Here is a 26,039-nt window from a genome sequence, read left to right on the forward strand (position 1 = left end):
CTATCTGACTTATGCAAATCCCTATTAATATTACTCGGGGAAGGGCGGTGCACTAGGGAAACGATGGCTAATGTACGGTAATACTTATTCGGGGAACTTGGATAAACGGAAGATATTCTGATTTGTTGATCGCACCGCTCGTCAGGGTAGCTAGATATGCACCCCGGGGTAGAGCCGAGGGGAATATGAAATGTTCAAATCTATTGGACTTCACTATTTCCTTACTGATAGAGATTAAAAATGGGTGTTGGGATAAACTAGATCGTGAACTTATATAGGTAAGTATACAACATGTAGAGCTTCCAAGAATATTGATGCCTGAAAGAGCCGCCAGAGATGAGGCAACCAATCAACAGAAGCGCCACAATTTCTGTCAAAGGCGGCTCGCCACCCTGTTCAGCCCTCGTCAGCGCAGTCCGGGTGGACCCCAGGTACCAGAATATTCTGTATTTGAACAATTACCCTAGGCAGCAAACTGTGCTTCTTCATGTTTTGGGCGAAACTGCCATGGGTGGAATCGTTATAGATAGTTTCTTCTTTTTCCTTTCTATATACTCATGAGCTAGCGTTGTAGTAAAGCAAAAAGTATGCCAAGCATAATTTGAAAGGCCACCCCAACAGGTAGGTGCTTTTGCTGCCCTTTAACGTCACAATGACGGATAAGTACGTAAAAAAAGAGGATTCGCACAGACTATTTCACATCGGTGCTCATGCTCGACAAGATGAGATCCCCTGGTTCTGCTATAAACTTTGTGCGGTCACCTCCAAGTAGCAAATCATCATCAAGTTCAACCTCCAACATGTCTTCTGGATCGCTTTGCAGGTAGCGAGGCCTGTCATATCTTTCCCATCTTGCCTCTTTTGCTAGGATTGCTTTATCCACGCTTTTACTAGAGAAAAAGTTGAAGCGTATCTTTCGGTATTGCACCGCCACAACTTGCTCGCCTTTGGCCACATACTGTCGTTGTTGGTCCTCCGTGTGCCCACCAGAGCCTGCCAGTTTAGGATCCGGGAGGTCACCAACTGGCACAATTACTCCTGATGTGGCCAACACACTCGTTATCGGAACCTGTAGACTTCCCTTCAAGAAATTTTGTCCTCGCGATTTTTCGACAACACGAGCGTCAAGAGCAGTGTGGTAGCCAATCACGACATAAATATCCTCTCCTTCATCAATAGTACGCTCGATCCACCTCCGTGTGTTTTCGCACTTGACGGCATCCCGAAACCACTGTCCATTATTGTCGAGATAATAGGTTTTTACTTGCTTAGTGGTGATAGAAGTAGATGTTTTCGTATTTCTCGTCACGGAAGAGGAGAGGAAGGCGGTAAGTTGGGAAACAAAACTGCTGTGAGCCCCGAGCGAGTCGCTGGTGTGGTAATGAGTTTCAATTTTCTCAATAATTTGGGGTTCCCGATCCATGTGTGGATCGTGGTACTCTTGGTGAGGTTGATCGACATTGGTGACCAAACGTCCTAGCTTAATAGCAGATTGCGGCAAAAATACCTCTGGGAGAAGGACGCTGACACGCATTTTAGTTTCGTCTGTAGAAGTCCTCACGGGGAATCATAGAACACGGCGGACTAGCGTGGAATGCAACGGGATATATATGCTATGGTGCGGGGTCATGAGCTCTGAAAAGAGGCGACCCCATAAGTAGACTAGATCAAAAGTTGGCGAGGGGTTTAATTGTCGCATACCTGACAAATTTCCTGGGTTTTTCTGATTATATAAGGGCGCGTAACGTAATTCACAAGCGAGCTAAGTTAGTTAAAATGAGAGAGTGTATGTACAGTGCAAATACTAATGCAACGCCACTGTAAAGGCTAGTCAGCATATTACATTAAATACTAGAAATACCCTTACTCCTGTGCGTGCAACGTATCAGATTGGGTAAGCTATCGAAACTAAGAGAAAGAGAGAGTGAGGACCCAGCTGAGGATCTGCATGAGGTGTGATCATGCGATCATGTGATCATAACAACTTCCAATCCGAAGTCTCCCGTGTCGATACGCCTCTGAACTTCGAAGACTTGGTCGACGCTAAACAACTTCACAGTGGACAAACCAAGCACCTTCGTCAGGCGGCATTCCTGAAAAATACCGGTTAAATCACAAAAGACTACAAGATACACTATGGACAACAGGACACCCGATTTTGAGACCCAGTTGCTCGACAACTTCGAGGCAGTCTCAGAAGTAGTCGCCAGTGCAGGTACTACCAGCCGGGTGGAGCTTTGTTGGTATTATGCCACCCTTACGTTTAGGCGATTCGGGCACATGGCTAGGATCCGAGATCTCGAAGAAGCTATTGAAAAGGCGAAATGGGCACTCCAAGGGACAAGTCCAGAGCATCAAAGCTATGCAAATAGACTTTACGTTTTTGGTATTATGCTTCATACACGATACGAACAAACAGGGAGGACTGGGGACTTGGAAGAGGCTATCCGAATATCCTATCAGGCAGTTCAGATCACACCTGAAGGTCATCCGAACTTCGTGGTTTTTTTGAGCTTCTTGGGAAACAGCCTTGGAAGTCGGTATGAACTGAAACACGATACAGAGGACCTGGAAAATGCGATCCGAACTTCTCGTCAGGTGATTGAGATGACACCTAAAGACTCTCTTCATTTTGCGGCGTGGTTGAACAATTTAGCAATCAACCTTTTAAGAAAATTCGATCGACTGAATAATATTGCAGATTTGGAAGAAGCAATCCACCTCTCTCGTCAGTCTGTTCAGATCACGCCAAAGAACCACCTAGACCTCTCTTCTCGGTTGAACAATTTGGGAATAAACCTCTCAAGGAAATATGAACGTCTAGGAAATCTAGACGATCTTAAAGAAGCGATTCAATTCTCTCGCCAGGCAGTCCACATCGCTCCTAAAGACCATCCTGATCTTGCTGCTTGGTTGATCGACTTAGGAAATAAGCTGATAACACAACACCATATCCGACAAAACTGTGTTGAAAAGATTGAGGATCTTGAAGAGGCAATTCAACTATATCGTCAGGCAGCAGAAATTATGCCAGACCACCATCCCAAACTCGCTGCCTTGTTGAACAATTTAGGCATCGGGCTTCAGAGCCAATTTCAGAACACCGGGAAAATGGAAGAACTTGAAGAAGCGATTCAAGTCTCTCGCCGCGCAGTTCACATTACGCCTCAAGGACATCCCGATCTAGCTGCTCGGCTCAGTAATTTAGGATCACGGCTCACAACGAGATACGAACGTCTAGCAAGGATAGAGGATCTTGAAGAGGCGATACATCTCTCTTATCAGTCAATTCGGACAATGCCCCTACACCATCGTGATCTTGCGACTCGGTTTAGTGGTCTAGGGACGCAGCTCACAAAGAGATATAAACGCCTGGGCAAGAAAGATGATCTAGAAGAGGCAATCAGTCTCTCTCGTCAGTCAATTCAGAATACGCCTCAAGATCATCCCAATATTCCTTCTCGGTTCTATACTCTAGCAACTAGCCTAATGGCAAGATATGAGAACCTAGGGAAGATAGAGGATCTTGAAGAGGCGATACATCTCTCTTATCAGTCAATTCGGACCATACCTCAACACCACCCTGATCTTGCGACTTATTATGATGGTCTAGGGACACAGCTTGCAAGGAGACATGAACGCCTAGGGAAGATAGAAGATCTAGAAGAGGCAATCAGTCTCTCTCGTCAGTCAATTCAGACTACTCCTCATGATCACCCTGATCTACCTGCTCGGTTACAAAATCTGGCGGGTATGCTCAGAGGTCAATATGATTACACGGCAAAGATTGACCTACTAGAAGAGGCAATTGACTTATCTCGTCAAGTTATTAAGATCATGCCTCAAGGTCATCCGGATCTCCCAGGAACTCTGAATGAACTTGGACAGGGACTAAAGAGAAAATTCGAACGAATGGGTAAGCGAGAAGACATAGAAGAGTCAAATCAGGTATCTAGCAGGGCGGTAGCGACCACACTGCTAAACGATAATACCAATCTCGCAGCTCGCCTGAACGACCTGGGAACTTTACTCTTCGCCCGATATGATCACTGGGGGAAAATACAGGATTTAGAAGAATCCCTAAAAATGTCTCGTCAGGCATTGATATCACACCTTTGGACCACCCCAATCTTGGCTCTTGGTTGATTAACCTAGGAAGTGGGCTTAGGGTCCGATTCCAGCATACAGGGAGACTGGAAGACCTCGAAGAGGCGATCCAGGTATCTCAAAGGGCAATTCACGTCACACCCTATGATCATCCTAAGATCGCAATCTTCTTGAATGACCTGGGAAATCATTTTCATAGTCGATATTCACGCACAAGACATATTGATGATCTGGAAGAGGCAATTCGTCTCTCTCGAAACGCAATGGCTGTCAAGCTGACACCTGAAACCCATACCGAGTCTGCACTCCTGCTGAATAATTTGGGAATCAAGCTCGAAACGCGGTATCAACATACAGGAATGATAGGGGACCTAGAAGAGGCCATCTGCCTCTTCCGCCGAGCAGTTCATATCACGCAAGACCATCAAAATCTTGCAATTTGGTTAGAAAGCTTGGGATCTAGCCTTTCGATCCGATATCAATACACAGACAAGATAGAAGACTTGGAAGAGTCGATCCAGTACTCTAGGAGGGCAATTCAGATCACGCCGAACGACCATCCCAGTCTCGCTGCTCGGTTATGCAACTTAGGCATCAGCCTTTTGAGCAGATATGAACGAACATCCAAAATGGAAGACCTAGAAAAGTCGATTGAAGTCTCTCGCCATGCAGTCGAAATCACGTCAGCTCCTCCTTTAACACGAATCCGGGCTACCTCTCATGCCTTGAAGGTACTTCACAAGAGGGGAGACTACACCAGCGCTTATACAGTATCTAAAGAGGCTATCGGTTTCCTTTCTCTCTTACACAACAGATCACTGGACCTCCAAGATCAACAATACATTCTCTCGCTTTTCTCCGGCTTGGCTTCCCATGCCTGCTCTCTTGCAATTCAAATAGGAAAGCCCCCTGCTAAGGCTTTGGAACATTTGGAGCAAGGACGTGGAGTTATCCTAGGTCTTCTTATGGATGATAGGGGTGACACATCTGAGTTAAAGGCGGCAAATCCCGCTTTGTGTGCACAGTATGAGCGGCTCCGCTTCGAAATCAATGCTCCTGTCGATATCATCGAGCCTCCACATAGGATAGACTCATCATCTGAAAAAAGAGAAAAGATCTTCAAGGAACTCGAAGAATGCATTCATGACATCCGACAACTTCCTGGGTTTAGCTCATTCCACAAGGGTCCTACTGCGGAGCAAATGAAAAGCATATCTCATGATGGCAACATTATCATTGTGAATGTCACTACCATACGAAGCGATGCTATTGTTATTTCTTCTGGTGGCTTTAGCTTCATCTCTCTGCCTTGCATGATTGCGGGCCAGGCACAAAGATGGGTCAATGAGAATTTTGATGCGGCTTTACAAAATGAACGTGGCAAGAAAAACAAAGCCTACCTCAAGTTCTTAGACTGGCTTTGGAATGGGTGTGTAAAGCCTATTCTCATTGAGCTAGATCATAATGCTCAGCCCTCTCCGGAAAATCTTCCAAGAGTCTGGTGGATTGGGACTGGACTTGCTAGCTCATTCCCGTTTCATGCTGCACGGGATACCAGTGCGGGTCCATTTGAGAATACATTTTCCCGCGTTCTATCTTCCTATACCCCTTCTATCAAGGCTCTTAGGTACTCTAGGGGGCGGTTTCCCCCAAGTGACTTGTCTAACGAACTTCCCTCCAAGTTACTCATGGTGACTATGGCGAAGACTCCTGGAGCTTGCGAATTAGATGGGGTGGAGGGCGAGACATCTATGATTGAAAGAGCCCTAAAAGGTTTGGCTCATATCAATGTTCTAGACCAACCGGATGCTGCAACTGTTTTACGTCAAATTCATCATTGTGACATTGCCCATTTTGCCTGCCATGGAATATCCGACATGATAGATCCCTCTCAAAGCGGTCTTTTATTGAAGACAGCGACCGTCAAGCCAAAGCAGGATCTCCTCACTGTTCGTGCATTATTCAAGCATAACTATCAACAGGCGAGGATTGCATACCTTTCTGCTTGTTCCACTGCAGAAAATCGAGCAAAGGGCTTAGTGGACGAGGTGCTTCATGTCGTGAGTGGCTTCCAGATTGCCGGATTTAGGCATGTGATTGGCTGCTTATGGCCAGCTGATGATGGTGTGTGCGTGGAGGTTGCGAGGTCATTCTATGCGGAACTTTGTAAAAGTGGCACTTTGGATTACACCGATAGAGCTGTCTGTATGGCACTGCATAAAGCGGTTTGGGAAATTTCGATGAGTGTAGAGTATAGGAACAGGCCTTTGCACTGGGCGCCCTATATCCACTGCGGCGCCTAACTTGTGGCACTCATCGAGCCAGTGGAATGATAGACAATAGAAACCAGGATATATACCTATGTGTTTAGATGCTTCCCCTCCCTAGCTATATTCTATCTACGCGAGCTACGGAAGGAAAGCAAGAATCAGAATCATAGAGTACGATGTAATATTAGGAGATGTTGAAGAGAAGAGGTTATATGACTAGAGAAAACCTAACCCATTGGAGCACCTGCATTTAGGGTACTGCCCCGTCAACCTGATAGCACTACTCATGCCTTAGGATTAGATCTATTTGTTTATAGCTGGGTCTTGACCGACAGAACCCTACACACAATACAACTATCATACACGAATCATCATAGCCTAGTGACAAGAGGGCGTCGGTCGCGAATAGAGTAAAACAAACCCCTCCCCACTTCATCATTTCGACCAAATACACTCCTGAGAATAATGGGAAAGTGGTATTCTTTGCCTATATAATATGGAATCCAATGATTAAACACGCCTTCTCTACAACTCTCAAAGCTTCTCTCCTATATGCTTGGACTCTTTTCTGGGCTATAAAACAAAGATCCGCCCGACCATTAGTGTGCTAGGTAGAGGGGCTGAAGACTCGTGTCGCAACAGTACCAGCCCCAAAGGGTCCCAGAAATTGGTGAAGCGGATACAGCATTTGTATTTTCGTGGCTACTGAGCGCCCACACTTCGGGTGTAGACGGCTCGCCGCTTTGTCGAGCCCTCTTTCGTATAATCGGGGCGGACCTCCAGGTAACTGATTATTCTTTACCCCAATATCTAGCTCGTGCAGAAACAGACGCTCTTTCGCCTTTTTGTGTAACTTCTAATAAGTTATCATTCTCTCTTCTTTCCCTATTCTCTTTTGCTATTATAGTGCGGGCTACCGTTGAGGATGTGTTGTCAGAGTATGTTCTGTCAGAATGAACGATACAGTACAGCTATATATGAAAAAAAATCCCGAGAATCACAATGGCAAGAACTACCGTTAATACAATACTTAAAGTCTCCAGTCAGTTGATGTGTAAATGTGTATATTGAAATTGGTTTGGCTGAGCCGGGCCAGAGATTGCTGGAAGACGTGTTCATTGCTTGAAATTTTAAGGTACTCCCCAGCGTTATATAAATAATTGATGAGGCAAGTTGCCCAAAGAGAAAAGTTCCATTTCACGAGACTATTCTATCCGAGGAGAGAACAAGGGAAAAAAAGAAGAGGCAAAGAACAAAAGGGAGTACGCTGTTACGTGTGGCAAAAGCGTCAAAAGAAACTCTCCATCGAAAGGGACAATCTTGATCCGGCCATTCCCCACGGCAACTTCCGCGGCCTCACTCCGGGATTTCCCAAGATCTGGGGCAGATCCTGTCTAGTTCTAGTAATTTACCGCCTACCAAAAACGCGAAGCCTCAAACACGAGACATTGCATACAAGGCGACGGGATCTCGAATTTCTCGCAGCCTATACGCATAATTACCCAATATACCTTGTACTTAGCTATCTTAGCGATACATCCCATCACCAATCATCATAGATTATTCAAAAGGGCTTACTCCAGCGCTTAGAGAGCCTATACGCGAGCTATACGCGATTGACTGGGGTTATAAGCGTATTAATAAGCGCTACACCTAGATATCTTTCTCAATAATTTCATATGCTATTAAAAGGAGCCTGGACACCGAATAGGTGTTTCAAAGTCTTGCCCTGGGCCCGAAGAAGCTTACTGAAGACGATAAAGCCTAAATCTTATATATTATTACGGAATAACTACGCGTGACATATAAGGGACTACTTTCTGAGGTTGTTATTATAGAAAAAAGGACTTAATTTGCCGACTATTAAGCGCTAAGAGTATACGAAAGTGGCGAAGCTCCTAGAGACGCTATCTCGACGATAAACACATAGCTAAGCGTCTCCAGTAGGCTAGCCGATATCGACACTTTACACTAGCTAATTAGGCTCGTGTTTACTCGTTTAATAAGTATAATATTAATCGTGGTATTAGTATTCGTCGCGAATAGACTTTATACGCCCTTAAGATTAACCAGAATAAGGCGAATAGTAGAGTTTACCGTATCGCGGTAAGGTTAAGTAGATATTTTAGGCTAGTTTCTCGGCTGCTCGACGTACAGGTTGAATACCCCAATTCGGTGATCCTTTATCAGAGTGTAGTAGTACTAATCGATTCTTTATTAAACAACTATACCGTCGAGTCTTACTAACCTATTTGTCTACCAAAAATGGTATTTTAATACACGATAATACACCCACGTATACTGTAACTATACTTTATACGCGATGTATTAGAAGAGATGGAGATCGAGGTGATGATCTAGCTACCTTACTCGCCTGATTCAAACCGATTAAGAACCTCTAGGCACTTTTAAAACAAGAGATTTATAAGATTCGGCCTAATCTTATGCATATAAAGAAAAACCTTGAGACTAGGCGGATTTTAGTAGGAATAGCACAAATTGCATGGCAGGATATCGATATACGCCATCTTGAACACCATTCTGAGACTACTGCCTCATCGGGTGCAAGCAATAATTGAACCAGATAGACGGTACATACCCTACTAGGACTATTGTAATTTTATGTGTGCCTAGCTAGCTATCTGGTAGTTAATCAATTTCATGGAGGTTTGGTGGAGATTTTGTGACCGGCAGCATATTATGTGGGCCTAGGGGTGTTGGGACTTGTATGTAGTCACTGTAGATTCTAGTCGGGACGGTAAAATGACAATCTGCGAATACCGCTACGCCTGGGCAACAGTTTCAATAGGAATCCCAGATGTGTGCGGAGAAATCCCCCCACAAACGAGCCGGGATTTGTTATCACTTTCTCCCAGTGCGATCGTCAAACGCGGTTGTGAAGACCATGAGTCGACTTACGAACTGGTGTACTAGTTGAGTTAAACGGATCCGATCTCAGTTAACTAACCTTCTGTAAAGACTAAGCGATCTTGATCATGGATACTCTGTATTGACATACGTAACCCCAAACAAGAAGCGACCACCAGCCAGCCAATAGTTTATCAAACAGTAGTGAATCAATGGATCCCCGAAGTGGACAAAATGAGAACCCACCGTTCAATCGGCCCAAGAGCGTGGATGTTTTCCCTGGATAGAGAGCTCCAGGCCCTTCACAGTGGTGGTCCCTCTAGGCGAATAAAAATGTCGCCGATTCAATTCAGGTTTAATGGCGACAAACCCGTGCGTTCGGCCACTTTAGCGGTGGTTGTTTCCCTAGGAGCGAGCCAATCGTTTTTGCGCCTCTTCTTTGGTCAAAAACCTCATTGCGTCCTTGCAAAGAGAAAACCAAGACCAGACCAGATGGTTGTAATGGCCACGGTGAATCTATTTTCCGTGATCAGCTCTAATCAGGGCCAGTCCAGGCCACCAAAAAAGTCAAGTTGATATGGAACACGAGGAGGAACGGAGGGAGGGAAAGTTTAGCCGAGGGGTGCTTCAGGGATATTCAGGGCATTCAGGTGAAGAATAGAGGGCCTTCAGGGTGTTTAGGTGAAGGGACCTGAAGAGGCCAGAGAATAAAGCGGCAATAGCAGTCTAAATCAACAAAAAGAAATGCAAAAACATACAACAGCCAGGATTCGCATGTGGTCACCCACCATACTACTAACTGGCCGGCGTGTGGCTTAAGTACGGCTGAGCGGACGGGAAGCCCTGTTCTCCACACCCTATGGTCGTATGTGCCTCTTCACTCCTTAGACAGTATTATTTGTTTATCCATTAAAAGTATTTAACTAAATAAATGTACAGATCAGTTGATTAAGTGTGTAATAAATAGCCTAATAACTGATATATATAGCCAGATAGCCACTCTCCCTAAAAATTACCCTCCAAATATCTTATCTCCTCTAACGGTATATAAGGTATGCAGGAAATTAAGGCTAGGCCAGCATACAGTTAGATGAATACCTACGGACCGCCTATAAAGCCGCTTTCTTATAGATGCCCTCGACTTCAGGCTAGTTTCTCTTCCTAGATAGGTAACATAGGTTAGTTTCAAACATAAATTGATTATATAATAAGAGTAGTGGATAGAAAAATGAGTTCGTGGATGATATTAATGGAAATGAAAGATGAGAGAAAAAAAACGAGTAAGAGGCGAGATAAGTTGGTTTGACATTATAACTCCGGATAGCCATACTACAGGCAGCAATAAGTACGCTAGAAAGTCCCCGAACGGCTTATATAGCAGTATCTACTTCTAGTGCGATATATCAACATCAATATCGCTATTAAGAGAGCTTTCTGTATCCATATAACCGCATTAGCAAATACAAAGAAAAGGAAAGTGTTTTGATGGTGGATAATAGTGGACAGTCTCTCGTCAATGCCTTCTCGGACAATTGCCGGACCCGAACGGGGTTTCCATTGCATTCAATCATTTCTTTTTTTCAGATAATCAGCTCAAGTTAGGAATTTCTCTTAATCCTAGCAGAGTACACAGAAACTCTTTTTCATGTGGTATCATCTGGAGACCTTATGACTTTCTCACCGTGAGCGAATGCGGTACAATGCAAACTCAGATCGTAGGAGCTTAAGGCATTTAAGCCTTTATTAAGTGGGCAGCAAATTTAAGGTGTCTCGGCCTCTAGATTGTAAGGCTCGGGAATTAGTTTCATTCTTTTTGCCTTGACCCAATCACACCGATTTCCGTAAAGCCCGAACGGCCCCCAAATGAGGCGCTTGAATTAGTGTCGAAGCCGCGCAAAGAACACCTCATAGGATGAAGCCTATTCATGTTCAAATTCACTCCACCGTTGATCCTCTAAATGTGGTATTTAACGCGGCGATTCCAAGTTCCTTCGCTCTCGCGTTCGAGCTTCCTAGCCCTATATTCCCCTATCGGAAGATTGTGCTATCATCTCGCATCTAAAAGAAGCATGGCGCCTCCGAGAATCCTCATTGTTGGTTGTGGCATCGCTGGCCCGACGCTCGCGTCTTTCCTACTTCTAGCCGACATCCCTGCCGCTCATAAGCCTCACATCACCATTCTGGAGCGCGAGTCTACGCGCAAAGCTCATCTGCGCGGCCAGAATATTGACATCCGCGGCTCGGGTGTGACCATCATCCGCAAGCTTGGACTCGAAGCACAGATTCGAGCTTCTACCACTGGAGAAGAAGGTGTCCAGCTCGTTGATGAGAATAATCATGTCTGGTCACAAAACCGCGTCGATAAGAGCGGAGAGATACAGACGCCAACGAGCGACATTGAGATTCTCAGAGGTAGACTGGCTGAGCTGTGTTGGAAGAACAGCCAGCGTATCAGCGCCGAAGCTGAGCGTGAAAGCGCCAAGGGTATCGAGTACATATTTGGAGATTATCTCGACGAGATCAAACAAGACGACAAACAGGTGCATGTGCACTTTGCCAGGAGCGGAGAGACAAGGAGCTTCGACCTTCTAGTTGGAGCTGATGGTATGCAGAGTCACACACGCAAGATAGTATGGGGCGAAGAAGGTGAGAAGGACCGATTGAAGCGGATAGGAATGTTTGCCGGTTTCTTCAGTATCCCACGCGAGGGACATGATGGCAAGTGGAGACGGTGGTTCCATGCCCCTGGTCGACGCGGCATCATGTTGCGACCAGATAGTCTCGGCGTGAGGTCTACCATCTTCATGTATGTGGTGAACGAAAAGGATCCCAGGTTTATTGAAGTTGCGACAAAAGGGAATAACGGCGCCGAAGCCCAGAAGGCACTCTTGGAGGAATACTTCAAAGACGCTGGGTGGGAGTGCGACAGAATCATCCGGGAGATGAAATCAACCGATGATTTCTACTACGACGCTGTCTCTCAGGTGAAAATGGATAGCTGGACAAAAGGAAGAGTAGTACTCCTGGGTGATGCAGGGTAAGTTAAAATGCCCTCTGTTGTCGCTTTTGACCTTTGGTAGGCTTTATACCCAGAAATCCATACTGAAAAACTGGAAAAAGTTATTGCGCCTCTCCCATATCCGGCCTAGGCACAACCTTGGCTTTCAGTGCAGCCTATAAGCTAGCAGGTTACCTCCAGGGATATATCAAGGGAGAGGATACAGACCCTTCAGCTGCGCTTGCGCAGTACAACGCGCAAATGAAACCTATTGTCGAAGAGTGCCAGGAGTTGGCACCTGGCCAGCCATATATCATCAATCCTGAGACCGCCTGGGGTGTCTGGGTTATGCGAGTCCTCATTCGGTCATTATCATATACCAGAATCATCTTCGTTATTGTCAAGTTCTTTGGGAGAATCCTCCATTTAGGACCTCAAGCAGCGGATTACGTGCGAGTCGAAAATTTTGGCTTTAAGGAGATGTCTGTATGGGAGAAAGAGGATACTGAAAAGCGCAGTTAATGAGTGTACTTTATTCATTGTTTCCTATCCTGTCCTGTTAAGAAATATCCCTAATTCAGGTTATCATTCGAGACCCAGATCTTGGCTATAACCAGTACATCAATGTGAACAATCCAGTGGAAACTTTACCCTTGTTGAAGGTTACAGAATCGAATAATTTTGATCAAAGACTGGAACTCGGTGTTGACTATCAATTTCTAGTGCTTCGGCCATCGTCTTCAAGATATAGACCAAAATAAAGTCTAACTTGACCATCGACGTCGATACAAATAAGGACATATTCCAATTTGACTATCAATGCCTATAAATCTATGCCAAAAACTTGGAAATCATATAATACAAATGATAACACCTAAGTTGTGATATAGTGTATACTCGACGCGGGGCCCGCAAATGATGCAATAGGATACGCCAAAAGTTCCCCGAATGGCTTATCTGGCAGTATCCACTCCGATCACTTTTCACCTCTCCGACAAGCCCACACCACCATCACCCAAGGTCTCCTCGATTTTGCCCGACTCTCGTCAGATATCGACCCCCTCAATCCGACAGGCCCATCTTGTCTGCCGCCCCTTCTTCCCCCCGGGCGGCCCTGGGCTCTGGTGATGCGCACGCGATGTTGGAGCTTGCAAATGTTCCACCCCCGTCGCGCGTGGATCATGCTGGTCTACGCCATCCTGTTGTCGCTATGGCTGACGCTAGCGCATGGGATGCGAGACTACCAGGTCAAAGAGCTTAGGTGAGTCTCTGCCGTGTCGTGTCGTATTGTGTCGCTGCTGCACAACGCCAGCCGGTATTCCCCCCGGAACTGGCTTACTGGACCCAGTGCTAATTCCTGCCTTCTTCCCTGCGATCCACAGACAAGAGACCGAGCGCATGTTCTACCATGGCTATGAAAATTACCTCGAACATGCCTTTCCCGATGACGAACTACGTCCGTTGACCTGTGGCCCCTTGACGCGTGATAATAAGAATTCGGAGCATAACGATGTCCTCGGCAATTACTCCTTGACATTGATCGATAGTCTGTCGACCCTGGCTATTCTCTCGTCCAGTCCGGAGAGTGGCGATCGGGCGCTTGGAAGTTTCCAAGATGGTGTGAAGGAATTTGTTAGACTATATGGAGATGGCTCGAATGGCCCTGCTGGTCAGGGCGAGCGGGCAAGGGGATTTGATATTGATAGTAAGGTGCAGGTGTTTGAGACTGTGATTCGAGGGTTGGGTATGTCTTCAGTGGAGCACGGCCGTTTAATTTCCGTTGAAAAATACTCGTTGCTAACCCTGCTCCAGGCGGACTGCTCAGCTCGCACCTTTTCGCCGTGGGCGAGTTGCCCATAACCGGATACAACCCACCCGAAGCAGAGGTCGCCTATGCGAGCGCATGGGACAAGAGCGATTTCTCGGAAGACGATCATGGCATTGTATGGAATAATGGCTTTGTCTATGATGGTCAATTCCTTCGATTAGCGGTCGACCTTACACACCGTCTCCTACCGGCATTCTACACGGGTACAGGACTCCCTTACCCACGGGTCAACTTGCGCCACGGTATTCCATTCTATGAGAATTCGCCGTTGAACAGCAAATCCAGCAAAGGAAATGAGCAAAAGTCAAAGTATGCCTACATGAAGGCAGAGGAGGAGATCACCGAGACTTGCAGTGCAGGTGCTGGTAGTTTGGTTCTTGAATTTACCGTCCTGAGCAGACTCACCGGTGATGGTCGGTATGAGGAATTGGCCAAACGCGCTTTCTGGGCGGTTTGGTCTTACCGCAGCGAGATCGGGCTGATTGGATTTGGGATTGACGCGGAGTCTGGGAAGTGGGTGGGACCGTACTCGGGGGTAAGTAAAGAGGATCGACACCATCTGGATCAAGAACTAACAACCCCGTCTTCTCTAGATTGGCGCTGGAATTGACAGCTTCTACGAGTATGCTTTCAAGTCCCACGTTCTTCTGTCTGAAGGAGAGCGGCCACCTTTCGACCCAAACAATCCTTGGAGCGTCTTGGATGACTATTACCTACCTTTAACCCCGGATCAGCACTCTCCTGATGCTTTTCTTCAGGTCTGGGAAGACTCGCACGCGTCGATCAATCGCCACCTTTACCGCGGCGAGGGATACCAACATCCCCATCTCATCGTTGGCGATGTGATCACCGGTGCTACGCGAGCCTTTTGGATAGATAGCCTAAGCGCATATTATCCAGGTCTGTTAGCTTTGGACGGCAAGATTGATGAAGCAATCCAAATCCACCTTTTGACCACTGCGGTTTGGACACGCTTCTCGGGTCTTCCGGAACGGTGGAATGTGGCTACGGGTGACATCGACGGCGGCCTGTCCTGGTACGGAGGCCGCCCAGAATTCATCGAATCCACTTACTACATCTACCGAGCTACTCAAGATCCATGGTATCTCCATGTTGGCGAGATGGTACTTCGCGATCTGAAGCGGCGATGCTGGACCAAGTGTGGCTGGGCGGGTCTGCGGGATGTCAAGACCGGCGAGATGATTGACCGGATGGAAAGCTTCTTCCTTGGAGAGACTGCCAAGTACATGTTCTTGCTCTTCTCCCCGGATCACCCACTGAACAAAATTGACGCGCCATGGGTTTTCACTACCGAAGGCCATCCTTTGGTTATTCCGAAGAAAACATCTTCATCCAATTCCAATCGCCGTCCCAGTCATCGGCCCAGCCACGAGCAGCAACTGGCATCCCAAACATCTCTTACCAATACCTGTCAAGCGCTGCCGATCTCGTCGACACTCGGAGTATCAGTCACAGCCTCACGATCTGATATTTTCCATGCTGCCAGCTTGGCCCGGCTTCATCTTCGACCTCATCGTGGTACCGAAGGTGCTATTCTGGCAGACTCGTTAGATCACCCCAGCGTATCAGTCTCCGATTTGTCCTCGCCAACCAACTACACGTTCTACCCATGGACTTTGCCACCCCAACTGGTCCCCTTCAACGGCACCAGCGCGCCCATGGCTATCCGTCCAACCCTGGATATCTCCTTCCCTTCTCTTCCCGGCAGCGTCAACCTCGGCTCCGGCGCTCTCGAGCGCGTGCGCGACGGCATCTTCATCAAGACCATCGGCGGCCTCCGGCTAAGCATGATACAGGACGTCCCGCTCATTGGACAAACCTCCGGCACGGGCACCCCAGAAGACGAAGACGGGTATCGCGTGCAAGTGATCAACAACGTGCCGCTGGGCAAGGATGAGAAGGTATATCTCTCTCGCCAGATCACCTTTGACGTCGTTGATCCGTACGATCCGAATTTCACCCGGGTCCGCGACTCCGCAGTGCTAGACCTCGTCATTGACGTTCTCGCAGACCCCTCTCGCCGACGCAATGGCTCAACTGCTCCGCGAGCTGGCCACCCTGCAGCAGAACATTCAACACAGGACGAAAGTCCCCGACGTCGAGCTGCCCCGGGTCCCAACGAGAGCGGAGCCGTCCACGCCCCCGACTCCACTATGAAGAGCATGCTGTCGAACCTGCTTAGCTCCGTCTCCGCGTTGATCAGGGATGACCCGAACGAGGCAGCTCCGCTGAGACTCAGTCTGCCCGCAACTATTCCAACAGGCGTCGGGGCCGCACCCCTCCCAGATGTCGAGGACGCCTCCACCATGTCACTCTTCGGCAACCCATCCACCAGCCGCCTATCCTGGTCCAACATTTACTTCGCCGGCGAGCTCTGCACAGAACGTGTCCTCCGCGACATCGCCCAAACCCACGAAGTCCTCGTCATCAAACGCGGCGGCTGCACCTTTTCCCAAAAATGCGCAACATCGCCGCATTCCGGCCGGGCCGATCATCCCTAAAACTCGTCATCATTGTTTCCTACGACGAGGAACCTTCCAGCGCCGATACCCAACCAGACCAGAGCCACGATAAATATTCATCCTCGACCTCGGACGCAGACTCGGATCCAATTTCAGTACCCCCCCTCGCCGCCCTCCGCGCTGAAAGCTCCCTAATCCGCCCACACCTCGACGAAGCACAAATGACAGCCAGCGGGATCCCGCGCAATAACCCCCTCAGCATGGTTATGGTAGGCGGCGGCGAGGAAACATATGCATTGCTACAGGTTGCATCGGGAGTGGGGATTAAGAGGCGGTTTACTATGCGTTCTCGTGGGGTGCCTATTACGAATCTGTATATCATTTGAAATGCATTTATATACCCGGCTATTAAACGGGAAGTGACTTTTTTTTTGTAATGGCTTGTGTATAGCCCCTTTGTGCTGTTTTATCCTGATTATATCAACTTTCTGCATTAGGGGATCGATCTTGTTGGGTGGTGGTCTGAGGGGTTGTTTGGTTGACTTTGTCCTGCGGTATACTTCTAGACACCGCGAGTAGTGTACAGCATTTACCAAGAAAATACCCTCAGTATGCATAGCCTAATACCATTAGCCGTCGCGATCCAACTACGTTACTCCATACAAAAATAACAATCATATCAGATAACGTTATTCATTCTCATTCACATTCTCATTTTCTCTATAACCCCCATCCAACCAAGCCCAATCCAACTAGACTCAACCAGACCATTTCATCATTTTAGAATCGGATTTGAATCCACCCCCTACTCCAAGGCAATGCACTCAATCTCAACAAGCACACCCTTGGGCAACTGGTGCACAGCAACACAGCTGCGGGCAGGCTTGTGCACAAAGAACTTCTCGTAGGTAGCGTTCATCTCGGCAAAGTTGGCCATGTCAGTCAGGAAGACGTTGACCTTGACGATCTTGGACACCTCGGAGCCGGCGGCGGTCAGGATGGCCTGGATGTTGTTGCAGCAGGCCTGGGTGAGTTCGCCGATGGAGCCGGTGACCAGGGCGCCGGTGGAGTCGGCGGGGATTTGGCCGGAGACGAAGATTTGGCCGTTGGCGCGGATTGCTTGGGACTGTGGGGGGGGAGTGTTAGTTTGGTTTGTATTGAATGGAATTGGATTGAATGGAATTGGGGGTTGGAGGGGAGGAGAGAGGTGGGTAAAGGTGTTGTGTGTGACGGTGTTGGAGGGGGAGCTTGAGTATGCTCATTCTCTGTAGAAGGGAGGAGACGTACGTAGGGGCCGGCAGCTGTAAAAGACCTCAAATTAGCAAGACAATCCCATATATAACTCAATTCATGTTTCAACCCCAGTCTAGCACCAATGACTCAACCAAGTCAAGCTCGGGACTAAACCGGAGACATCAGAGGGCAGGTCACATACGAGGGCAGGCATCCTTAGCAGTGACGGAGGACATGTGAGCAGACATATTAGGCAGGAATTGAGGCCGTAGAGGACTTGTAGTCGTAAATCGAGGATTGAAAGTGCGAGAGAGAGCTGAGAGACGAGAAAGAGGTCGTAGCATGGTGGGATTTAGGAGGGGAGTAATAAAGTGGAGGGGGAGGACGGAGTACTGCCGCCGGACCCCGCTCTTTCGGTCTTTGAAGGTGGAACTACGGAGTACTGTAGGATTGGGTTTCCCGAGGAGAAGGGGAGTTCGGAAAACGTCGGGGTTGTGAGGGGTTTATTGGAGATAAGACATAGAGTAATATCAATAATGTATTGAAGTTGGGGTAAAGATCAATTCGCTGGTAGAAATACAGTTTGAAAAGATACAAGGTGAAGGTATGGATAGCTAAGGATAAGTCGTCTCGTCATGAAGTGCTCGCTATGCGCCAGAAGAACAGTGAAAAAGAAGTAATGATCAAACGCCGGTAGCAAAGAGAAAGGAGGTATGTGGCGATTGGATCTCAATAATGATAGGTCGGAATGGGGGATTAGGATTTGCCCAGGTTCAGCTGTGCCAGTTGCTGCATCAGACTGGCCGTCTCCTCGGCGGAATATCCAAAGAACACTGGTCCGTTGAAGGTGACGTGTGTAGGGAGAGTGTTGGTATCGATCTTGGGTGTACCGTCATCCTTCTTTGCCGCGTCATTCTCAATAGTCTCGCCCTTGGCCACGTTGTCAAAGTTGCCCCAGTTGGACCAGGGAGATTCGAGGTGGACCGTGGCAGCTGGAGCCGGAGCTGGGGCCGGGACGGGGGCAGGAGGACTAGCAACGGGTTCTGCTTTAGGAGCATCGTGACCGAATGGGCATCGACCTGCTGGTTTAGCCGGGGTCTTGACAGAGGACGGGTTCAGAGGATCCACGGGGACGGCGTCTGGGGAGATCGGACCAGATGTCGATCCGGGGAATGGTGTGGAAGAGGTGGGAGGCTCTTCGGTGATGGGGACGGGAATCCCCCAAGGCCGGCTTGGGGATTCGCCAACTCGAACTTCACGAAGAGGACGGTCGAATCGGCTCTCGCGATCCTCGACTTCTTGTGTAGGTGGTACTGGAGTCACCGGGTCTACCTCCTCGGCCCATTTCTCGACTCGTTCAGGTGATGTGGAATGGGCGGATCGACCCTCGCCTTCGCCCTCGACATCGCCGTCGCCGTTGGCCTCGCGTTCTGGCAGGAAAGCCTGGTGTTTCGCACTGAGGCCACTGATCATGTTAATCAGACCGCCGTACTTGGCATCCAGCTGACGCATGTTCTGCGGGTCTCTCTGGTATCGCTTCACGCAGATGGCATGGCTCCGTGGGATCTCATGTTTATGACGCTCGACGTATTCGGCAATCTCCTCCGGTGAGTGCTTGTCCAGGTATCGAATGGGGCATCGCGATACGGGGCATCGTCCTTGGGAAGATCGACCGACCGAAGGGGTGGTACTGGATCGACGCTCTTCCTGGTCGGCCTTGATGGGATCCAGATGATCGTGACCGCAGGTATCAATCTGGATCTTAGGTCCTCCGTCGTCTTTTCTGGATGCCATGTCACTGCCCGGACGGGGAGACTTGGGTTTGGAAAAGGGACAGTGGAGACTGCCTTGGGTCCCGTTGGTAGTAAAGTCTTGCTCCAGGGAAGAGAGGTCAGGGCCGCGTGCGAAGAGACACGAGTCCGCGGAGGATATTTGGGACAGGCCATCGGAGCGGAGCAGAGCCTTGTACCCTTTGACCCCGTCCACGATGGCCCGCATGGTATTTTCGTCTACGTTTTGGTGCGAAACGAGCGTCTTCATTATTTCCATTGAATTCAACGACTGTTCTTCGACGGGCCTGCTGAGGACAAGCCCTTCACACAATTGTTTCTGTTGATCCAGTAACCTTTGCTGTACCTCCATCGCATGAGGCCTATCTTGGGGTGGCAGTAATCTTGTCACGTTTGTGTACTGGAGAAGAAGATTTCTCATTAGCATTCAAGCCTTGTCAAGTCAAAGTGAGAAACAAGAAAACAAGAAATGAAAGGTGTAATGTCTCATCGGATAATACATGTTAATCCGTCACCGCCACAAAAGAGTGACTCCTGATCTAGAGCTAATCAAATTCTCTCGTCATTTGAGACATGTTGGGGAAGGATGATGGGCAGAGGATAAGAAAACAAGTAATGGGAAGGGGGTAAGTACCTCTTTGAAAGCCTCCTGGGTGTATTGCTTGAGGTCATTGTGTCTGTGGGTAAGTCGGTAGAGAGTTAGTAGCAGGGCATCGAATGCTTTGCCCACAGCTTGGAGCTGATCCTGGTGCAGATCCGGCTGCGGCTGCAGCTCCTCGGGAATCGCTGCAGGTGACATAATTTGCAGGACAGCACCGAGTGGATTACAAAATGATAAGGAGCTTCATTGGAGTGATAAATCAGAACCACGGGGGGATGGTGAAGAAAACACCCGAGTGAGGATGATGGGAGAAGGAGGGAACTCGGGAAGGCAGACATTTATAGCTAAATGGGCCGACGCCGGAAAAACGTTAAGCGAGATGGTCCGTGTGGTTGTCACGTGGCGGCTTGGGGATGGTTCCAGCATCAACCGGATGTCCAGGGCAACCAGCAATTGGACTGCTGATTACTTGGAGATAATCTGTTTTGGAGTAACAGATACCTTTTTACAGTTTTTAATCTTTCTAAATGTCACGGATCCTACAGGATTTCATGCTAATTAATTATTTTACTTTCCATGGTCAAATCGTTGTCGAACGACCCGGAATATATATTTCCACCTTGCTGCAACACTACTTCTTTGAGCAAGATACTGAATCCATCCATCAATAAATCACCCTATCAAACGACACTACTATATTCTCATATAAAAAAGGGTTGAAAATGGTTAACCCTATGAATTAGAAAAAAAGGCCAACTAGACCTAACATAAAGAAACAAAAACGACTTGTTGGGTGACCCTCTTCTACCTAGGTACTTTTCACCCCTGATGGATCCCCATAACCGTGCTTCGACTTAGCGCCTGTCTCTTCGACCCCCCCTCATGAAGCCATAAAAGACCTTGCTCTTCAACCAGCCCTGCCGGGCTAGCTCAATCGGTAGAGCGTGAGACTCTTAATCTCAAGGTTGCGGGTTCGACCCCCGCGTTCGGCTATTCCTACAAATAACCTGAGATCATTTCTTTTTTGCCCGTTCGGAATTGATGCAGGATATGTCGAAGTATGTTTTTTTACCCCAATAGGAACAAGACGAGAATGTAGTCAATTACACTGGCACCTCTCTTTATGTAGAGATTCCGAGCAGGTAATGACTATGTAGATGCATTGAGCATGGTCGGGGACCGTAGTTAGGTCGTTAGCCGAACCTCGAGTGAGGTGGTGTAGGAGATGGATAGGATCAAAAGAAAATATGGAATTAAGTTTAAATGAAAGCATGTCCTAGATAAGGTAGAAGCTCACAGCTTTGATCTTTCTTTGTCAGATAGAAGCATTGACCCCCTATCTCAAATGCGCTCTAGCTGTACATTCTCGACCATATTCGATTACTGTACATACAGACTACTCCAACCACCTCATCTTCCTGTTTAATGCAATCGATGCATATGCATGCTCTACTCGAATACCTAGCCACTCGGACAATTACCAGCCCTATCATGCTTTATCATGGTCGGACAATAAACAACGCAGTCATAATCAAGTTCAGTGCTGTACGTCCTGCCCCTCATTCCCGACGCCACCAAAATCGCGCCCCTCCCCACTACTCGTACAGCATGTATGTACTCACAGTATTCTACCTGCAGAACAGAAATAGTCCTAGTCCTGCAGCCTACATATCGCAGCGCTAGTAGCGGCCGTTGCAGCGAGTTTCAGATTCTCGATCGTAGTGCGTCGCCACTGGCGTAAGACAGTACTTATTCAACATGTACTCCGTACGTATTGGCATTACGGATTGGAGACTGCAGAATGTAGAATATAAATGGCCATGGGGTGATGAGCCTCCACTTCTTTCCCATCCACCATCGGACAGCATCCCACCCACGGGGCAAGCGGGCCGCCCGGTCTGGACTATCGGAACCCAGACGGACGAACTGAGACCGTGACTCTAGTTCTGGTTCGAGTTCTAGACAAGACATCGGCGGAAGTCGGTAATGCTTTTTATAGTTTGTTTTATGAGTCAGATCTCGAGGGGTTAGCTGCTTACATCACTGGATCGGAAATTCGAAGGTCTAGATGCAGTGGAGGGCCAGATGTAGATAGAGTATGGTGTACTGACAGGGTTGTGATGTACCTGCTTTGTACCGCTATACCTTTTCTTCAAAGAAAGGGACATCCCTTCGTAATCAACTACTAGGACCGAGACCCTAACGTGGAATTCCCTCTTTTGTCCTAATCCCAGCTAGCCGATCGGTCTCCCCGTATGGTGTGATGGGCAGAACCTGTTCGCAGGGCACCCGCTGATTCGCCCGGCCCGAACGAAATGGCGTCCGTTAGTAGAAGACTAGCCTCAAGCCCTAAGTAGAACTCCGTACGGAGGACGGAGTGTTCGAAGGAAGGGATCAGAGACACGAACATACCAGACTGATTAGGGGTTTGCTCTCTGTATAGTTATCTACCGCCAAGTATGAATACATCCAGAGGTTATCCTTGCGTTTTACCGTTGTATAATGAATACTGTACAAAAGTAGACCCTTCTCTCCCCTCCCTATGGCAAATGTGGCTGAATCGCGCAGATCAGTCAAAAAACGAACGAGGCCCGCAGCGGGACGGGCCAGCCAGACATCTCACCACAAGCCGGAAAGGTTGGGAGAGGAGCTGCTGCATGTGCGGGATTCTAGAAACCGGCGAGAACGTATCAAGGATGGCGTGACGGGGGTGTTACGATGGAGGGGTCACCGCTGGATTATGGATACTGTTTACAAGGTACCATGTACAAGATGATTGTTTCATATTCTAAAGAGTGGTCTTATCATTATTCTTCGTACTCTTTACTTGATTCCTATACTATACTACTAATACTACTATACCGAGTATAGTAGTATACTCTACTGGACTTTTCTCGTCTTCTAGGCATTCAAGGAGCATGTCCAGGGATCGCACCTTAGCAAGGTTCTTTTGTTCCGTAACTTAAGGAGATCTGTCCGAAAGGTCTTCTAGCTGATTTAGGTACTGCCCCTAAAAAGATGATCGCTGCACAGACCGCAATCTGACCGCTGGTTGATCGGGAGTCTTTTTACAGACTCGACAGTGTACATTACTACATAGAATGTTACTATCTTCGACTATTCTAATTTATTAGTATACTTGAGAAATACTACCACTATTATATATTATCTTATCCATTAATACCTAGTAAACCAAGAAGCCTAAGTAATCCCAAATCCAAATCTAGACTTTTTCCTAAATGCCCCGCCGAGGGGCAGCTGTGCTTATCAACCGGGACCCGTAATTTTTCAACCTACCGAACTTTTTTTTCTCTCCAAAATTTTGTTTTTTACCACTTTAATTTTTTTTTTTTTTACCTCGTACTATCTTGACACGAACTCGACCTTTTGCACCACCTCCCCTCTTTTTTCCACCCTAATCCCAATCTCATCCCACCCCCCTCCTCTCTACTCCTCCTCTTTTCTTTCCCCTCTTCCTTCCTCTCCCCCTCTTCTTCCCTTTCTCACCATGTCCACTCAACCCTCCACCCTCCCCGATGCCTCCGCCCAAGTCCCCGGACACTCCGCCGCCCATCCCTCCAGCGCCGCCGAACTCGCCAGTCTTAAAGTAGGCCTGCGCGCCGCCCTGCGCCAATTCCCGGACTTCCCTTCCCCCGGCATCCTCTTCGAGGATATCCTGCCTATCTTCGCCGACCCCAAGCTGCACGAGGCTCTCATCCACTCGCTCGAGCTGCAAATTCTCGAGGCCTATGGTGGCCAGAAGCCTGATGTTATCGTTGGTCTGGAGGCTCGTGGCTTCTTGATGGGCCCTAGTTTGGCGCTGCGTCTGGGTGCGAGCTTCGTGCCTGTTCGCAAGCAGGGCAAGTTACCCGGTGCTTGTGTGACCCAGGTTTATGAGAAGGAGTATGGTCAGGATTTCTTCCAGATGCAGGAGGGTGCTATTAAGCCCGGGCAGAAGGTGATTGTCGTGGATGATATTATTGCCACTGGTGAGTTTTGCGATGTTGGGTGTGGTATACTTTATCTCTTCTATACCTCGAACTATACCATTATACTTGGTATAGTAAGATGGGTATAGAACAGGTGGTATACGACCACATTCCCCCCCCAAACACAACCCTTACAATCCATACTAACATCAATATCAGGTGGCTCCGCTTGGGCTGGTGGCGAAATGATCCGCAAAATGGGCGGTGACCTGATGGGCTTCATCTTCCTCCTCGAGCTCGAGTTCCTCCACGGCCGCGACAAGCTCCCCGCCCCCGTCCACACTCTGCTCTCCGGCCAGGCCTAAGCAGTTATCTTCCACTCTCATCCACACCCATTTTTCCCACCCTTTCGACCTTTCTCGTCTGGCATGTTCCTTGCATCCCGTGGTTGATACGTTGACAACCGGCTTGATTCGATGCGACCTTCCACACCTACTGAAATAAAAAGTGCCATTGTGTCTCATCTCCATGTTCATTTTTTTTCCTCTCCCCTCACACACACTCCCGTGATCAGCATCTGATCTTCATTTTCAAGCCTGATCGAAGTCTCGGGTTGGGCATCTGGCGGTGTATGAACCCCACCGAGGGTATATTCGGTAACCGCCACTCCCGGAAACCTTCTACTTCGAGTTCCCCGGGCTATCCGAGTTTTTTTTTCTCTTTATTTTGGGAGTGGAGATGTGTGTTTGGGTTTCCTGGATTGGATTTGTTCATGGGGCATGTTTCGTTCCCATACGGAGGACATAATACTCCTAACTTTATATTTTTTTCTGTTTTTATTTTTATTCATTTTTTTATATGATTCAGGGCGGGAGTAGAGCGGGCTCAGATCCCGCCTCTTTTGGAGAAATTAATATGTTTTTCTTTCCCCTCTAATTGTGGTTGTTTTTGATTCGTGCTTCTTCTCTCTATCATGATGGAGACTTTTCTAAGGGTTACCTTCGTGCATATTGAAAACTGTTTATATGGGTAATACCAGGGTGGATATCTGGTTAATTCATAGTTACTGCTTTATAACATATAACACACATTCAACCTGAGACTCTAAACTGTATACTTTATACTATCTAATATCTCCTCATCTATTCTTCCTCTCTATCTCACTCCTCAGGAATAAACCTCCTCAACACCTCCCCCAACCACCTCCCACTAACCCCTAACTCCTCCGCCTCCCTCATCGCCCGATTCATCCTTGGAATATACTCCGCATTCGGCCTCGAAACAACCACCCGCTCCTCATCAACATACACCAAAATCCTAACCGTCTCTTTCTCCCCTCCTTTCCACTTCCCCCGTTCATACTCCACTTGACTCCCCCCATCAAGCCACTCCACAACCACAGCATCAACATACCACTTATTATAATCCCCCTCCCCCTGCTCCCTCGGCCGAACATCAACGTCAATGCCCCGCTCCCTACCAGGTACGGGCTTCACAACATCCGCCTCCGTATCAATCCCCTCATACCCATCAAGAATCCTCTCATCACCAGGATCCATCTCATAAAGCACTCCGTACACAGTGTCTTCCACTCCCGAGATGGGAATCTTGTCCGCGGCGGGACTGAGTTGAGAGGATATACGCAGACCGGCCGGTGGGAGGACGTTCGCGTAGCCTGCTTCGTTGATATGCCAGCGCCAGTGTGGGAGGGAGGCTATTGCGAGGGGTTTTGCGGAGTGCGAGGGGTTTATGGTGCAGCGGAGTGTCATTTGGGTTGGGGAGAGGTTGGAGCCGTAGGCGAAGTAGAGGTGGGGTTTTGGGGATGGTGGTTGCGCTGGATGATGCTGGGGGGTGGTTGTTGTTGATATGTCGAGTGGGAGGAGGGTTTCTGTTGGTTGGGGTTTTATGTGCATGTTGATTTGCATGTTGACA

At 48.1% G+C, this 26,039-nt stretch overlaps 9 protein-coding genes across 9 annotated transcripts; 5 read left to right on the top strand and 4 right to left on the bottom strand.

The window, feature by feature from the left end:
* Nucleotides 1-691: 691 nt before the first annotated feature.
* Nucleotides 692-1,534, bottom strand: N7496_000331 (uncharacterized protein; the record flags this gene model as incomplete). The annotated part of the gene is made up of 1 exon (XM_056693262.1): nt 692-1,534. The coding sequence occupies one exon, from the start codon at nt 1,532-1,534 to the stop codon at nt 692-694; it is 843 nt and encodes a 280-aa protein (XP_056559991.1).
* A 602-nt stretch (nt 1,535-2,136) lies between these two features.
* N7496_000332 (CHAT domain-containing tetratricopeptide repeat protein) lies at nt 2,137-6,410 on the top strand (the record flags this gene model as incomplete). Its single annotated transcript, XM_056693263.1, has 2 exons — nt 2,137-3,916; nt 4,099-6,410. The coding sequence occupies 2 exons, from the start codon at nt 2,137-2,139 to the stop codon at nt 6,408-6,410; spliced, it is 4,092 nt and encodes a 1,363-aa protein (XP_056559992.1).
* Nucleotides 6,411-8,714: 2,304 nt separating this feature from the next.
* On the top strand, nt 8,715-8,956 carry N7496_000333 (Transposable element tc3 transposase; the record flags this gene model as incomplete). The annotated part of the gene is made up of 2 exons (XM_056693264.1): nt 8,715-8,726; nt 8,780-8,956. The coding sequence occupies 2 exons, from the start codon at nt 8,715-8,717 to the stop codon at nt 8,954-8,956; spliced, it is 189 nt and encodes a 62-aa protein (XP_056559993.1).
* A 2,358-nt stretch (nt 8,957-11,314) lies between these two features.
* On the top strand, nt 11,315-12,765 carry N7496_000334 (uncharacterized protein; the record flags this gene model as incomplete). Its single annotated transcript, XM_056693265.1, has 2 exons — nt 11,315-12,282; nt 12,366-12,765. The coding sequence occupies 2 exons, from the start codon at nt 11,315-11,317 to the stop codon at nt 12,763-12,765; spliced, it is 1,368 nt and encodes a 455-aa protein (XP_056559994.1).
* Nucleotides 12,766-13,370: 605 nt separating this feature from the next.
* On the top strand, nt 13,371-16,940 carry N7496_000335 (glycoside hydrolase family 47 protein; the record flags this gene model as incomplete). The annotated part of the gene is made up of 5 exons (XM_056693266.1): nt 13,371-13,504; nt 13,626-13,987; nt 14,056-14,606; nt 14,665-16,439; nt 16,511-16,940. The coding sequence occupies 5 exons, from the start codon at nt 13,371-13,373 to the stop codon at nt 16,938-16,940; spliced, it is 3,252 nt and encodes a 1,083-aa protein (XP_056559995.1).
* Nucleotides 16,941-17,359: 419 nt separating this feature from the next.
* On the bottom strand, nt 17,360-18,023 carry N7496_000336 (Protein mmf1; the record flags this gene model as incomplete). The annotated part of the gene is made up of 3 exons (XM_056693267.1): nt 17,360-17,680; nt 17,842-17,855; nt 17,990-18,023. The coding sequence occupies 3 exons, from the start codon at nt 18,021-18,023 to the stop codon at nt 17,360-17,362; spliced, it is 369 nt and encodes a 122-aa protein (XP_056559996.1).
* Nucleotides 18,024-18,543: 520 nt separating this feature from the next.
* N7496_000337 (uncharacterized protein) lies at nt 18,544-20,376 on the bottom strand (the record flags this gene model as incomplete). The annotated part of the gene is made up of 2 exons (XM_056693268.1): nt 18,544-19,977; nt 20,212-20,376. The coding sequence occupies 2 exons, from the start codon at nt 20,374-20,376 to the stop codon at nt 18,544-18,546; spliced, it is 1,599 nt and encodes a 532-aa protein (XP_056559997.1).
* A 3,310-nt stretch (nt 20,377-23,686) lies between these two features.
* N7496_000338 (adenine phosphoribosyltransferase APT1) lies at nt 23,687-24,472 on the top strand (the record flags this gene model as incomplete). The annotated part of the gene is made up of 2 exons (XM_056693269.1): nt 23,687-24,167; nt 24,327-24,472. 2 exons carry the CDS (start codon nt 23,687-23,689, stop codon nt 24,470-24,472), a joined length of 627 nt encoding a protein of 208 aa, XP_056559998.1.
* A 795-nt stretch (nt 24,473-25,267) lies between these two features.
* N7496_000339 (gamma-glutamylcyclotransferase family protein) lies at nt 25,268-26,032 on the bottom strand (the record flags this gene model as incomplete). The annotated part of the gene is made up of 1 exon (XM_056693270.1): nt 25,268-26,032. The coding sequence occupies one exon, from the start codon at nt 26,030-26,032 to the stop codon at nt 25,268-25,270; it is 765 nt and encodes a 254-aa protein (XP_056559999.1).
* Between the last annotated feature and the right edge of the window lie 7 nt (nt 26,033-26,039).

Source organism: Penicillium cataractarum (assembly GCF_028827025.1).
Source record: "Penicillium cataractarum strain IBT 29864 chromosome Unknown utg000001l, whole genome shotgun sequence".
Taxonomy (NCBI): domain Eukaryota; kingdom Fungi; phylum Ascomycota; class Eurotiomycetes; order Eurotiales; family Aspergillaceae; genus Penicillium; species Penicillium cataractarum.